General features: G+C 34.2%; 1 protein-coding gene across 1 annotated transcript; it reads left to right on the forward strand.

Annotated features, from left to right (window-relative positions):
• The first annotated feature begins 9,864 nt into the window (after positions 1-9,864).
• Positions 9,865-10,926, forward strand: LOC110104242. Its single transcript, XM_020833264.1, has one exon. It carries the CDS (start codon positions 9,865-9,867, stop codon positions 10,924-10,926), a length of 1,062 nt encoding a protein of 353 aa, XP_020688923.1.
• The last annotated feature ends 5,399 nt before the right edge of the window (positions 10,927-16,325 follow it).

The raw sequence follows: 16,325 nt of genomic DNA on the forward strand, positions 1-16,325 counted from the left end.
GAAAGCCACTTTTAACAACCATCTGATATTGCTTGAAGCTTTTAAAACATACAAATGCTAATAGAATACTAATGGCTTCTAATCTAGCTATAGGAGAAAAAGTCTCCTCAAAATTAATACCTTAAATATAATTGTACCCCATAGCTTATAACTTGGCCTTATGCCTAATCACTACTCCAAAATCACTAATCTTATTCTTGAACTCCCACTAATTTCCTACAATACTCTAGTCCTTAGGTCTACTAACCAAATCTCATACATCATTCCTAATAAATAGGTTCAACTCTTCTTGGATAGCTAGGATCTAGAATTCATTATATAGGGCATGATCTATACTAGTGGGTTCTACCATAGAGATGAATGTAGAATGAATAACCTCCTTTCTAAGTCAATGCCTACTTCTAATTCCTATAGATGAATCTTCTAACATGAGTTCTCTTGGATGACTAGATGAATATCACCATACTCAAGTTAATGGCTCTTTAACTTCTTCTCTATTTCCTAGATAAATGGATTAAACTACTTAGGTAACACTACCTCTTCTTCTTCTTCTAGCCTAGGCACCCTAGTTCAATCATATTCATAAAATTCAACATGAGTTAACTACTCTACATTAAAGGTTCTCTTATTAAAGATCCCGTAGGCTTTACCTACAAAGGAAAAAATCTAAGAATACTCCTTAGTCAAACTTGAGATTAATTTTACCTAGAGGAGGTTTTTCAATATTAAGAATGAAATATTTACACACCAAAACATTAAGAAGTGAAAGATTTGGTTTCCTACACTTGAGCAACAATTTCTAGGTTGTTTTATTGAGTTTTTATATAACATTAACCATATTGAGAATATAATAAGTAGTATTCAATGCTTTTACCCAAAAATACATCTGGAGATAATATCTAGCTAAAAAAACAAAGTAGTTTTTACTAAAGTTATATTCATTCCTTTAGCTATCCCATTCTGCTGAGGGGTCCTAATGGCAAAAAATTTATATTATATTCTTAGTTCCTTATAATAATATTTTAATTTATTAGTCTCAAATTCATCATGATCACTATGAATAATAGATATCTCACATCCTAACTTTCTCTAAATCCAAGTGAAGAATGTTTTAAGTATTTCAAACAATTCACTTTCATGATATAATAATCTAACCAAAGTGAATCTAGAGAAATCATCAATAATTTTATATCTATAAGTTTTCCCTCATATACTGTCATTACTAACAAGACAAAACATGTCCATATGCTGGACTTCTAGTGGCCTTGAGGTGATGATTTTGTAAATGGAATAAAATTATGATTTAAATTATTTTCCTTATTGGCATGTATCACAAAGGTATTACATAAGGAAATCTAGCTTGGGTGCCTCTAACTAGTTATTTCTAGGTGATCTTCATAAGCTTGTATGACATATTTGCCTAGACCATAACAAGGATTCATTAACAAAATTTTTTAAACATAAGGAATTTGAGAAATCAACAAAATTTTAGACAATCATGTAAAAATTTTCAGTCTTTTTCTTCTAATGTAATATTTCCATTTAATCTAAGAAAATAATTTTTAGACAAAATTTAAATTTTAAAACTTTTATCTCATAATCGACTAATGCTAAAAAATTTGTGTTTCAAACCATATACTAGCAAAATTTTTCAATGAAAAACTTATTTTGGTTACCAATCATACTTGAACCCGACACTTTCCTAATAGTGTTATCTCCAAGTGTTTCCTTACCTCCTACCATAGCCTCCAGCATGATGAATTTCTTTAAGTATCCAATCATCTATCTTGAGCATATGTTGTCCAAGTATCACATGCTCTCACTTGGACTTTTGTGAGAGCACTCTTAAAATGACATCACAAATTAGATTTGGGAATACAAGTGATTTTGGGTTGAACATTATGCCTTATCGGATGACATGCAAGCATGTTATGCTGTGATGCAAATAATTTAGGCCTCCACAAAAGTTGTGTAGTGCATAGTTCAATTTCGATCCATATGTCCTAACATGTCACAAGAATAGCATCCAATCCTAGGGAATGGTTTCTCAAATCTATATGGGGGGTAGTGCTTACCCCTACAGATATGATATGATGCATGTTACATTTTGGGATGACACCATTACTCTACTGTAGGTCAAGATCTATTATTTTGAAGTGAATTAACTTTTGCTTTCAAAAATGCATTTGCATTTTCAAAACATTCAACATCACGTTTTAATGCTTGCTTACTAGAAAGTAGTTATGATCCAACAACCATTAATTATTTAATTTTTATCTAACTCAATACATTAAGAATTTAAGGATTTATATGCTTTGGTTAGTTCAACATGATTCTTGTTCTTTTTTTTTTTTTTTTTTTTTTTTTTTTTTTTTTTTTTTTTTGAAGGAAAGTAAATCTATTGCATTAAACTAAAAAAGAAAGGCTTAATGTTATTACAAACAAAGGTCTGATTCCTCCTTTAACAAATTTAAAAGAAGGAGGAATCTTATTAGCAGTAATATCATCCCAAAGAAAATCACCTGAGATAGCATAATTGGCACATAAATTTGCCAATTTATTGCCCTCTCTTTCAACCAAATTAAAAACAACAAAATTAAATTTACTTAAGAAATGAAGTTGTTCCTTCCAATTACCTCCCAAGTCATGTAAGTATTTTATAATGGTTTGGCTCGGTTATAATAAGTACTTTATGAGACCCCAACCAATCTTTCATGATTTCTTTGATGAATTTAATTGCTAAGTTCCAGATATGATACATCCCAATGAATACAAGTTTTCCCATAAGCCATAAGAAATCTTCTTTTGCAATCTCTAATTACACCTCCAACTTCAGCTTGGTAAGATTTCAATAATAACGCATCTACATTAATCTTGATCCAATCGAGAGGTGGGGGGTACCAAAGATTCAATAGTCTATACGACCCAATGGTCTGATTTAAATTTATCACACTTGAAAGAGTTAGATGTATAGTTAATTGAATTAATGGCAATCATCAATGCACTTTAATCTTTACCTTCATGAAGTAGTTTGTTCCTTTCTTTCCAAGAGAAGAAAACATAATTGCAATGCAAATTCTTAATGAACATTTATTCATTAGCATGATTTTTTATCCAATTCAAGCAGTCTTGAATAGAATGGAACATTGGAAAACCGAACCACCATTTGTTAAGCTAATTCAAAACATCCAACATCTTCAAGAAATGTTTTAGGTTTTGAATAAGATATGCTTTAGGTTTTCTTCTACATTACAACCTCTCGAGCATTCAGAAACATATTGGATTCTTCTATTATAAAGATAATGAGATGTAGGTAATGCATTATTAAAAATGCACCACCAAAAAACTTCCACTCACGGACGAAGTTTGATCCTTTTGAAACAATTCCAATACCAATTATCTTCATTTTCCTCTATTGAAGCTTTATAAGCTAAAGTTGAAATGGAGTTGCCCAAATTCTAATATAATAATTCCATACAATCTCCTTCTTCCACATTAACTAGAACATTACAAATTAATCTTATGAGATCAAACCCAAATAATAATTCTAATTTATTAATGTCCCAATTTCCATCAACCAACAGATTATCCACTTTCAAATCTTCTTGTTACGGCAAAAACATAAAAGTTGGCCACTCATTTAGACTTTTATCCAAAATCCAAATGCCTTTGTACACATTCAATGAGCTCCATTCCAATCTTCCATCTAGTGATTTTCTTCAGGGATTCCAATCCATTTACAATAATCTTGCAAGCTGAACTCCTAATTTTTACCATAATCTCTCCATCAATCAATCCATATTTTACTCCAACAGTTATGTACAACAAAGACTCTTTATTTTGAGTTAATTTCCAAGCCAACTTCGCCCTTAGAGGACCAACCAAACTAGCGCAGGAACGCAGAAGTCAGCCGCCCCAAATTTCATTTTACATAAATTGCTCCAGCTAACATAATGAAAGCCCAGATTTCCGTCTACTTTGTTCCAAATAAACCTCTACAAATCTTATCCAACTCTTTCAAGACACTTTTAGGAACAAGTGATAGGGTACAATAGAATACCGAAATGGATAGAAAAATAGATTTGATTAGTGTGAATTTACCAGCCAAATAAATATGCTTAGAGCCCCATACATCCACTAATCTGATAGTTTTTTCAATTATAAACCTTCAATCAGCTGCTACCAGCTTCCTTAGAGCCATTTTAATCCCAAGGTAATTTAATTCTTTAACAACTTTAAATGCCATGATCCTCTCAATAGACTTCTTCTTTTTCTTAACATGTTTTCCAAATAAGATGAAAGATTTCTTCATGTTGATGCTTTATCCAGTCCATCCACAAAAATTGCTAAGGAATCCCTTGATTTCATTAACAATTTTGATTTTAGCTTCAGAGAATATTAGCATTTCGTATGCATAAAGAAGATGATATATCCTCAGCCCATTTGAAACCATGTTAACTCCCATATGCGGTTCTTTCTATTTGAACATGTTAGACAAAAGCTGAGAACAAAGAATGAACTAATATGGAGATAATGGGAAGCCTTGACGGAATCCACTTTTAGCTTCAATCCAAGAGGAAAGTTTCCCATTAATCAGCAAGGAGAATTTAGGTTTGTACACACTCCATAATTCAATCTGAGAATACCTTTGGGAACCCAAAATATTCCAAAACATTTCTTAATGTTTACCAGCACGTACCATCATACGCCTGTTCCATGTCTACTTTGAATGAAACCAGACCTTTTGATGACTTTGAATATTTGATTTTATGAAAGGCTTCCTGAGCATTAAGAGTGTGATCCATCAAAGATCTCCCACTTATAAAAGCAGCTTGTTCCTCCGAGACAAACTTATGAATAGACATTTTCATTCTATTCAACAAAATCTTAGCCACTATCTTATAAATAGACCTACAAAGACAAATAGGCTTGAAATGACTTGGAACTAAGGGATTATCAATTTTTGGAAACAGAGCTATTAAAGTTTCTTTCCATCCCTTGTTCATTTCTCCCGATTGGAAAAAAATACTAAATAGCATTCCAAATGTCATTTTTAACAAAGCACAAAAACTTTTTGATGAAAGAATATGTTATACCTTCATTTCCAGGATAAATATTTGGCTTCGAATTAAAAACCACCTCTTCCACCTCTCCCAACAAAAGATCATTCATTAAACTATTTTTATCATTCTTGTCCAGCAAGCAGTTATGACTTGGCCACCCATTGACACTACAACTCCTATGCCTCCACCTTTCTTTAAAGAATTTTGAAAAAGCTTCATAAATTTGCTCTTGCTCTTCCATCTCCCTCCCATCTTCAATTCAATTTTATTAATTCCATTAGTATACCTTCTGGCCGAAGCAAATGAATGATAAAACTTTAAATTTCTATTCATATCCTACATCCCATTAATTTTAGCTCTCTTTTTTCACCAAGAGTTCAGTCGTGCAAGTACAAAGTTCAATTCAGCCACTTTTGAATTGAGACACCATCTATCTTCCTCTGAGAGCCATACAATCTTCGATTCTATCATCTGTAATTCCCAAATTTCTATTTTCAATTATTTTCTTTGAATTTCATACTTCTTATGTTTATACATACTCAAATGATATAAAGCTCTCATTGTTCTTCTGAACTTGATGTTCAATAATTCTACAAAACCACCTTTGGAATTCTTACTCCAAGAAGCTTTGACAATACCTTTTGCAGCCGAATACGAAGCCCACACTTCTTCATATCTGATAATCTTCTTTGATTTGAAACTTTCCTCCAAAAATCTGAGTAAAATTAGACAATGCTTCGAAGCCAATCTAGTAATGTGTTTCACCACCATCCGATTGGAAGATTTCAATGCTTCAATATTTAAAAAACATCTGTCCAATCATTCCAAGATCCTAGCTCCACACACTTTATTGTTACACCAAGTAAATTTTTGTCCAATAAAATTTCATCAAAATCATTATTAACTAAGAAAGTTTTCAATTCTTTAGAAGCAATAGAAAACCTAAAACTTTTGCCGCCTCTTTTGGTCTTCTTTTGGCAACAAACAATTGAAATCTCCCCCAATAGCCATAGGGATATTGATACAAGAGAATTCTTCCAATTTATCCCATAGAGCTATTTTCTGAATAACCTCCCTACTTCTATACATCGTCGCAATCCTCCAAAGACCTTTGTTCTGAACCATAAGGTCTCCTATAACCACTTGTTGAGAGAAGTCCCCAATAGAAAAGGAAGAAATATTTATTTTCCATAGAATGATGATGCCTTCTGACAAGCTGTCGGAAGGGACTTGAAAAAATTCCTAATCATCTCTAATTAGAGACTTTACTTCCAACCTACTGAAAGAAGAAATATTTGTTTCTAATAACCTCATAAAAAAACTCTATTATCTCTAATCACTTCTTTGAGATATAGAGAGGCTTGTTTCTTTTTACCCCTCTAAAGTTATGAAACATGATAGAAGCCATTAACAATTTATGGGGGAAGAAGCCACCACCTTGTCTTTCCCATCACCATCTTTCTTTCTATTTCTAGAAACCAGTTTAATAGGCCCCAAGCTCCTGAGTTCTTTAGCAAGTTTTACCTTAGAGTTTGATGACCACAAGTCCCCTTGACAACTTCATATCATGATCCCAAGACGATAGAGAGCTTTCATTGACCATATTCTCTCTATTTTTCCATAATTCTTTCCAGTAACCTGAGGAACGGATTCTACATCCTCTTCTGGAAAAATTTCACCTTCTTCAATCGATTCTAACAATACAACAAATTTATTACCTCCTCTCAATAAGGCATTGTTGTCAGAACATATCAATTCCTTTTGTAAACTTGAGTCAAGTAGCTTTGGATCACTTTTCTCGCAGGAACCACTTTATGAAGAATAATCCTTCCTAGTGCCAGTGTTGATTCTTCCTCAACCAACTTACCTTTATCACTATTTCCATCATATTTAATCACATATTCCTTCACAACATGCTTCCTTTTCTAGATTTTTATCTTCTTCTGATTAAAAAACTTCTTTTTACCATAATGAATGTGAATCCATGGTCCATAAGAGGTGTAATTCGCATCAGACATATCTCCCATTTTCCCTTCAAGAAAGGAACTAGTAGAATTGTCTTCGTTGGGTACAAATTCCTCCATTATTTCATAGTCTTTAGAAGTTTTATGTTTGTTCTAGAATATCAACTCATAACAATTGTTTTAGGAATGTCCAATTCTACCACAATTGTAACAAAGATTGGGGATCTTTTCATACTCAAATTTTTTATAAAATCTTCCTGAATTACCTTCCACCGAGGTACCAAGAGGAAGTTTCTTTTCAATTTGAATATGGATATAGATCCTTGTGAATTCCCTCCTCCACCATTAGAACATATTTTCATCAATTAAGTAAGGTTTTCCAACCTTAGATGAAATTCGGCATACATTGATCGCATCCTAGCAATGTAAAGGTAAGCTCGGCGTTTTGATCTATATCGGAGCTGTCAGCCCTTTAATGAATCAAGAGAAGAATTATTTGACTCCTTAAGAGAGAAAGCTAGAGAGAGAGTGTCTGAGATTTTCAAAATTCTGGTTTGGCGGGGCGTCAATTTCGTGGCTTTTCTGGCCGGAGATCGGGCTCTCCGGCGAGGTGGAGGCACAGTGATGGAGCAGAAATGTCTCTTTCCTTCGAAGATGTGGAAGAATTATAGGAGAAATATATCTGTTGTAGTTCTTGATCCGTCGGAGGTCTTTAATGGCGGATCGAAGGTATTGGATGGTTTCAACAAAAATTTGAAAGGTTTGGGAAATAAACCTCTGGTTATAAATGAAGGTGGTGGTTTAATCAAGGAGAAATCCAATGATTGTGTCCTTGGTAAAGGTAAAGGTGTTCTTGAGGAAATCGGTCTATGTAAAACCTTCTCTCCATCTTTATTGGATGATGGAAGGAAATTTTCGAACGAGCTAGAAGTTGGATCTTCCTCTTTGGGGAAACTGAAGGTTAATTCTAATCAGTTGGTGAAATCTTTACCTCCTTCTCCAATTGAAAGGGGGTCGATACTCTGTAATTCCGAGGATGAAGGTAATGTGGATGTTAGTTTGTCGCTGAATAACATTGTTGTCAATCCTCTTGGAGAGGATAAGACGGTCTTAGAGGGGCCGGTTGATAAGGGCGAGAAGGTTAAAAATGTTTTGTCTCATTCGGCCTGGATGAAAAAACCAAATATTAAAGTGGATAAGTTGGATCTGGGTTCATTTTTTTCTGATGATGGTAAGATGGTGGTTCTTCATGAGGAGAAAGAGTTAGAAAATGCAAGGAGACTGGGTAAATCTATTGTAGTTAAGATTTTTGGTGAGACTTCTTCATTTCAGTATATCAGCACAGTACTAAGGAAGCAATGGAAGAAATTTGGTAGATTCCATATTACAGGATTGGGTCTTGGCTGGTTTCTGTGTGCTTTCAAAGTAGTGATAGCAGTTGAGAACATTTTATCTTATGGCCCTTGGTATTTTAGAGGGCAGGTTATTGGAGTAGACAAATGGTCTACTATCTTTAATCCTTTATCTCTCAAAGGAATTACCTCTTCTGTTTGGATAAGACTCCCTAATTTACCTCTTCAATGTTGGGATGAGGTGAATATTTGTAAGATTGCTTCTTTAGTTGGTAAGCCTTTCCTTCTTGATGGCAACTTATTCCAATGAAGTAGGAGGGAATTTGCTCGTGTTTGTGTTCGGATTCCCCTAGATTCAGTGCTGCCGAAGGGGGTATGGATTAAAGGCTCGACTGGAGAATTCTTTCAGAAGGTGGAGTATGAGGGTATATCTAAAATTTGTTCTGTTTGTGGAAAGTTAGGACTTTCTGGAAGTGATTGTGGAGAAGGGAATCAGATGGTGAATAAGATTGAAGAGGCTTCCCAGATCCAGCAGCCATTAGTCAAGAACATTTTAGAGAAAAAAGGGGGTATCGATAGCAAACCGTGGATTCCTGTTCAATTTGGTAAGAAAAAATGGAATAAAAAAACTAACTACATGAATGTGGTCAGCAAGAGGATGTCTATTCCTTTGAAGAAAGTGTTTGTCCCCAAGGTTGGGTTGTCTTTCCGAAAGAATTTGAAGATTACTGAAGAGAATAAAGTGAAGACAGAAAAAATGGTGGTAGAGGAGGTTTCAGTTATTTCAGTTGTTGAAAATAACAAAGAGGGTATAGAGAGTAATCTAGTTGAGAATAACCAGGTTGCTATCCTAGATGATCAGATAGAGTCAACAGGAATTATTTCTGGCTATGAAGTTTTAAATAGGTTCAAGGTGTTATCAGAATTAGGAGATTCTGGATCTGGAAATGATTTGGAGGAAGGGGAGATGTTCATGTCTCTTTCCGACAGGAAATGCTCTGATCTGGGTACTAAGCAGCAACCTATAATTTGTAAACTCTCTGATAACGTTATTTCAACTCAGAATGAACCTAAGGCAGAAAATCAATCTATTGATAAGAAGGTGAAGCTTGTGAAGGAGCTTAAATCTCTGGGATCCGGGAACATTCTACCTCATAATAGGAAGATGGATGGAGGGAAGAGTAAGAAGGTTGGGGGGCCTTCCTCTATTTTTAAAATATGAATTCCTAGCTTTTTGGGAATTGTAGAGGAGCCAAAAAATTGGAGGCTTCTCTCTACCTCAAGGAGATTGTTAAGGATAATGGAGTTTTGTTTATTGGGTTGTTGGAAACAAAGATTTTTTCTATGGATAATAACCAAGTTTTGAAGTTACTTGGCTCTAACTGGAATGCTTTTATGGTTCCAGCAATAGGACTCTCAGGAGTTTTAATGGTTTTATGGAGGAATGACTTAGCTTCGTTCTCCATTATTGAGTCTTCTTCTTAAATGATTTTGGGGTTGTTAAATGTGGCTGGCAAAGGTGAATGGAAGATTGCTTCAGTATATGGTAGCACGAATATGTTTGATAAAAGAAAACTCTGGCTAGATTTGGAGAAGCACTGCACAGGTATTCTTCCCATGTTAATTGGAGGTGACTTTAATTGTGTGATGTCCCAAGAGGAGAAAAGAGGAGGGAAGAGGTTTGTTTTATCCCAAGGTTCTAAGGATTTCAGTAATTTCCTGATCCAGAATGATCTTCATGACGTCAAAACTATAGGACCCAAGTTCACTTGGTGTAATAACAAAATAGGGAATGCTCGTATCTTGGAAAAATTGGATAGATGTCTTATTAATTCCTGTGCTCTTGACATCATTCATGTGGCTGTTGTTAAACACTTATCTCGGGTGGCTTCGGACCATTGTCCGTTATTACTTAATGTTTTTAAACCTGTGGAATTCAATAGAATTATCAGGTACGAAGAGGTGTGGGCTTATTACTTTGGTGCTACGGCGTTGGTGAGAAAAATCTGGAGTAAAGAATGCAGGGGAGATCCGGCTTCAGCTCTGAATGTTAAGTTTAAACGAACTTTGAAAGCCTTGTATTATTGTAGTAAAGCGAAATTTAAAAATTTGAATTCATTGAGAGATAAGTTGAAAGATGAAATTTCTGGAATTCAGCTAGAAGAGTCTGATGGTGAGCTCTCGGCGGATAAGCTACAGGTTTTGAGATTCAAAATTAATGAACTGAATGTCACATTGGCTAGACTTAATACTTGGTGGAGACAAAGGGCCAAAGCCAAATGGATGGAGGAAGGGGATTGTAATTCGTCCTTCTTTCATGCCTTTGCAAATTCGAGAAGGAGCTCTAACTGGATTAATCATATCAAAACAGTAGATGGGACATTGTCGGAGGAAGAAGATGTTATCCGGAAAACATTTTCTGATTATTTCAGACGTAAATGGCAACATAGGAGATGCTCTTTAGAGGGTTGGCCTTCACCATTGGAAACCATTTGTGAGAGGGAACAGAACTTGCTTGATGCTGATTTTTCTAGAGAGGAATTATAGATTGTTGTGAAGGATTCTAAGAGAAATGTATCTCCTGGTATTGATGGAATTTCTTTTGCTTTTGTCAAAGATTTTTGGAATATTATTAAAGAGGATATTTGGTGTGCTATCAGTCAGTTCCTTGCTTCAGGAGTTATGAATCATACTTGGAAGGAAACTATAATTGTATTGATACCGAAAATTAAAAGCCCTCAAGAACCAGCAAATTACAGACCGATTAGTTTGTGCTTGACTGTTTATAAACTCATAGCCAAAATGCTCTTAAACAGATTGGAAAAGGTTATCCAAAATATTATTACATTTGATCAAGCAGCCTTTATAAAGGGTCGTTCTCTTTCTGATCATGTTCTATTTTCTCAAGAGGTTTTCAATAAGTTCAGGTGGTCTAAAGCTAGAAGTGGTATGTTGGCTATAAAACTAGATATGGAGCAAGCTTATGATAGTATGGGGTGGCAAACACTAAGGCATGTTCTTATTCAACTTAAATTCCCTTCTAAATTTTCAGAGCTGGTTCTTAATTGTGTTCTCAATCCCAAGTTTTGCATTTTAATAAATGGGAAGAAAAATGATTGGATTGATGGAAGATGTGGATTTAGACAAGGGTGTCCTTTATCCCCTTATCTTTTCATTCTTTGTTCACAAATTTTGTCTAATGCTTTAAACTCTAGAAGGGTTGGTTTGGGTATCTCTATTACTCCTCTTGCTCCTAGAGTTTCTCACTTACTCTTTGTGGATGATGTTTTGATTTTTTCGGAAGCTAAGATGGAGGATGTTAAAGAATTGAAAAGCATTATTTCAAATTATTGTAATTGGACGGGGCAAAAGGTGAACACCATGAAATCAATGATCATTTTTGGAAAGCATACTAATAGTATTATCCAGAAAAGAATTACTAAGAAACTTAAGTTCAAAGTTGTGAAAGAGATGGATTATTTGGGTGTGAAATTAACTCTAAGGAGGCTGGTGGCATCCGATTTTCAGAAACTTTTTGAGGTGGCTTCTAACAAACTTAATACTTGGGGAAAGAAATTCATTTCTTTAGAGGGCAAACTGGTTTTGGTGAGATCTGCTTTCCTTTCCTTACCTCGGTTTTTATCTTCTATTTCTTTAGTTCCATTGAGTATCTTGAAGGAGTTTGACAAGATGTGTAGAGGATTTATATGGAGCAAAAATAATGGTTATGCTGGTATTCATTATGCTTCTTGGGATCTTCTGTGTAAACCGAAGAAAGAAGGTGGTAGGGGCTTAAAATCAGCGGTGGCTTTGGTTGGTCCTCTCCGTGCTAAATTCGCTTGGAATTTCTATTGGAAACCTTATATGTTACTAAATCAGATTCTAGAGCAAGGTATGGCAAAGATATTTGGGGGGGAACTGTTAAGGGAGGAAGATCTTCTACATGGAAGTTGATTAGTATGGGTGCTAAATATCTCAAGAACATTGTTAGATGGAAAATTGCTAATGGAGAATCTATATGTTGGATGAATGATTCCTGGATTTTGGATAGAAGCATTGCTAAGTGGCCTACTTTTGTCAATATGCAGAATGCTTATGCTGATAAACTTAGCTTTTTTCATTTCTAATGGTAATTGGAATTTGGAAAAGCTGGAGGATTATTTTGGAGAACAACTGATGGAAACTATTTCAAATATTCCGATATATTCAAACTGGAATTCGGATAAACTGGAATTAAATTGCCAGTTCTCAGGTAAGTCTGTTACCTCTCTTGCTTTTGAAGCAACGCTGGATCATGGGATGGAGGTGGATATTTGGGATAGGTTGAAGAAAATCAAATTAAAACCAAAAATAGAGCTTTTTTTGTGGAGGCTTTGCAATAATTGTATCCCATCCAATCCATTCTTAGTTAAAAGGAAAATTGGTATTGATTCTCATTGCCCAAGAGGATGTGGTGTTGATGAAGATGAGAACCATTTAGTTGGTGGCTGTTACAAAATCCAGAATGTGATTTCTGTTATCAATAATTGGGGATTTATGATTCCCAATTTTGATAGTCTTCAGCTTTACCTGGAATTCATTCTACATGTGAAAGGGAGGAACTATCTTGGTGCTAACTTGCTTTGTACTGCAGTTTTTCTGGTTTGGAAAAACAGATGTAAATTGAAGCACGGGATTAGAGAAGATTCAGATATTTCAATAGAAGCAAATTCCATTTTGTCGGTTGTTAGTAATTACTTCTTGACTATTCAAACGGGCTTCTGGGATGCTAATCAGCTTGGTCTGTTATCTACTTGGCATCCTCCTCCTCCCGGGTGGATCAAGATAAAAGTGGATGCTTCTCTCAAAAGAAATAATATCACTGGTATAGGTGGAGTGGCTAGAGACGATCAAGGCAGATTTCTGGTAGCTTTCGGTGAGAAGTGTTAGCATTGGGACATCTCTCAATTGGAACTTTTGGCTGTGGTCTACTTAACGAAAGTGGTGAAAGATTGGATGTTCGAAGCACAAGGGGTTATCATTGAAGGAGATAATTTCAATATCATCAAGATGCTTCAAAATTCGGTTAAAGCTTGGAAGGTTTGTAGAGTAATTGATGAGAATTTATCTTTTTTTGTTAGTTTTTAATCAGGTTGTCTTTTCTTTTTCTCTTAGAGAGGGTAACAAATTAGCCGACATTTGTGCTAATTTGGCTCTTGTTAACTCTTTCTGTTGGGAGAACATACAGCTTGGTTCCATTCCTTCTTCTTTCTTATATTGCTTGAAGAAGGAATGTGATGCTTTAGGTAGGACTTGATTGTTGGTGGTTGTTTTTTTTACTTTAATGCATTTAGCATTTTCTTCAAAAAATAAAAAATGAATCAAGAGAAAACTGAGATGACCACTTATCCACACCTATGATTTGTCTTTTCGCATACCAAGGTCCATTAGACATGACAAAATCATATCCTTCCTCATTATCAAATGCACAAAGCATCCATCCCTTACTAAGCCAAGTAAGGTTCAATTTACCCAAATGAGTCCATTGTCTCATCAATTCAGCATTAATAACATAGGAAGGAATGTTATCTCCAAAAAATTTCACAAGTAAAGCATTTTCCAATTTTTTTGTGTTCTCTTTCACATTCTACTCATACAATTTAATAGCCTCTCTATCCTTTGATAAACAGTTACCTAATTCCAATTCAGAGACTCTTCTGTTTGGTTTTTTAGTCCAAACATTAGATATAAAATTACCAGATGGCTCTATATTATGCGAAACTTTAGCACCTTCATTTTGATGAATGCAGTTGTTGAGTTATCCATATTCACATTGATGTACCACCTCCCTATTGTTAGTCTACATTCCACCTCCTCCAGCTACTATCGATCCCTCTGCCATAAATTGTTCTTTACCCGGCGTAGTTGATGATTCAAAATTCTTCAACACCTCTTAAAAAATCATGTTATTACCAGTAATTGTAAATGTTATTTTGAATTAATTGCTGTTGGTTCAACAAAATCAATAATGTCAAGAATCTTTTACAGAATTCAATCGTCATTCATCATTACTTTCTTCCCTTTCCTGATATCAGGAATAGTCATCCTTTTATTTAACAATCCTCCTTCATTGATTTTTAATGGTTTGAATTTACCAGAATTCAGAAAACTTTTGTAAAAAGCCGCATCTTCAAATGCGACATTTCCACCGAAAGTAGGAGTAGATGATTTGAAAAAACTTTGATTATGAGAATTAGGTATTCCAGGATATTGTTTCTTAGTTACCTATTCTGACGATGATTGGCGATCAGACGCCATCACCGGAGAATCCAGATTCTACGCCAAAATGAAGTTTTGAAACACCAACTTCTCTCTCTAGAAAACCACTGCTTCTCTCTCTAACTTGCTTGTTAAATTTAACATGCTTCTTGTTCAGTTCATCAAATTCATCAAATAATAGGTATGCTCCTTTTCAAACATAATATGTTTTGCTTTAAGACTATCTTACTACTTTTCTAATTTATATTTAAGTTCAAACTTGCATGCATTTTCTTTAATTTCCTATATGAGTCATAATTTAATTTGAAATAATAAAGAACTCATCATAGAAAAATTGACATACCTCATCTTAATTAGAATGATAAATACTATCATTTGCCATAAGACACAAGTTCGATACCTCCACCTCTATTAGTATTCTAATGAATCCTAGGTAGAGTCTGCCCAAAAGGTCTTTTATGTGTTTTGCTTTGCCTTTTGGAAGTTATCTTTCTCTTCACCATTCTCCTTTGTTGGGTGAGTTTTCAAATTGGGGTAGTTAGACTTTAAGTGACTTAATTTTTTGCATTCAATGAAAATAGTGTCACATGAAACTTCAAAATTTCTACCTTGTTTACCTTAGTTCTGTTATTGATGATATTTTTTATTTCTTCTCAAAAAGCTATTTGAATTGTCATGCATCAATACTATGTCATTATCTTCTTCAACTACATAGCTATCACTCTGAGAATCATTTGGCTTCATTATAACTACTTTGTCCTTCTTCTTGTCACCTGTACCAAGTAGTCATTGACTTATGCTTTTCTTGTAGGCAATGAGTGAGCTAATAAAATTATCAATAAAATAAAATTTTAGATATTTGGATTCACATATAGCAGTAACTTAAGCATCACTATTACTAATTAGATAATGTTAAATTTTATTCACTCAGAGTTTGATAATTTTCGAACTAGGGTATATACGGATGTCACTATCAAGATATACCTACTTTACATGCATAAGATAGCCTTATTAGGTTTCATGTGAAAGAATTCACTAGTAACCTCACAAGTGATGCATAACCTTTTCAAATCTACTTATAAGTACTACAGGTTGAGACCCTCATGTAATCTTTGGATTTGAGTGCTTAGAAAAAATAGTTTAAATATTTTGCAATAAGTTATGCTAGATCTCTATCCTCATTACTTCATTCACCAAAAAGTTTTTCAATTTTCATTCCATTCAAATCTACATGGAGCAGAATAACCTTCTTGAAACATATGTCAATTTAAAAAATTAATATATTATAGAAAGTATACATGTGGATTGTCCAAAATCCAAATGGTATATTACCAAAAAATGATGGATGAGTTATATAAAGGTGTAATTTGATCATTAGTCAAGTATTTTTAAATTACTAATTTTGAGATCCACTCTTATACGATTTGAATGTTTATAATAGATTGTCAAGACCTTGTTGAACTGCCCAAGGCAGACTAAGTGCAGGAGGGGGGGGGAGGGTGAGTTGGTGTTTTTATATAAAAAATATTAAAAAAAAGAACTAATTGCAAATTTTGAAACATAAATTTGAATTTGAAATCTAAAAATGTGGAAGCAAGTCAAAAACTATTTTTTTTTATTTTGATTGTGTAGAAAACACAAAAAATGAAGTTATAAGGAATTTAATTTTTCTTCCAAATGAATCCAAT

Source organism: Dendrobium catenatum, unplaced genomic scaffold (genome assembly GCF_001605985.2).
Source record: "Dendrobium catenatum unplaced genomic scaffold, ASM160598v2 fragScaff_scaffold_1690, whole genome shotgun sequence".
NCBI lineage: Eukaryota > Viridiplantae > Streptophyta > Magnoliopsida > Asparagales > Orchidaceae > Dendrobium > Dendrobium catenatum.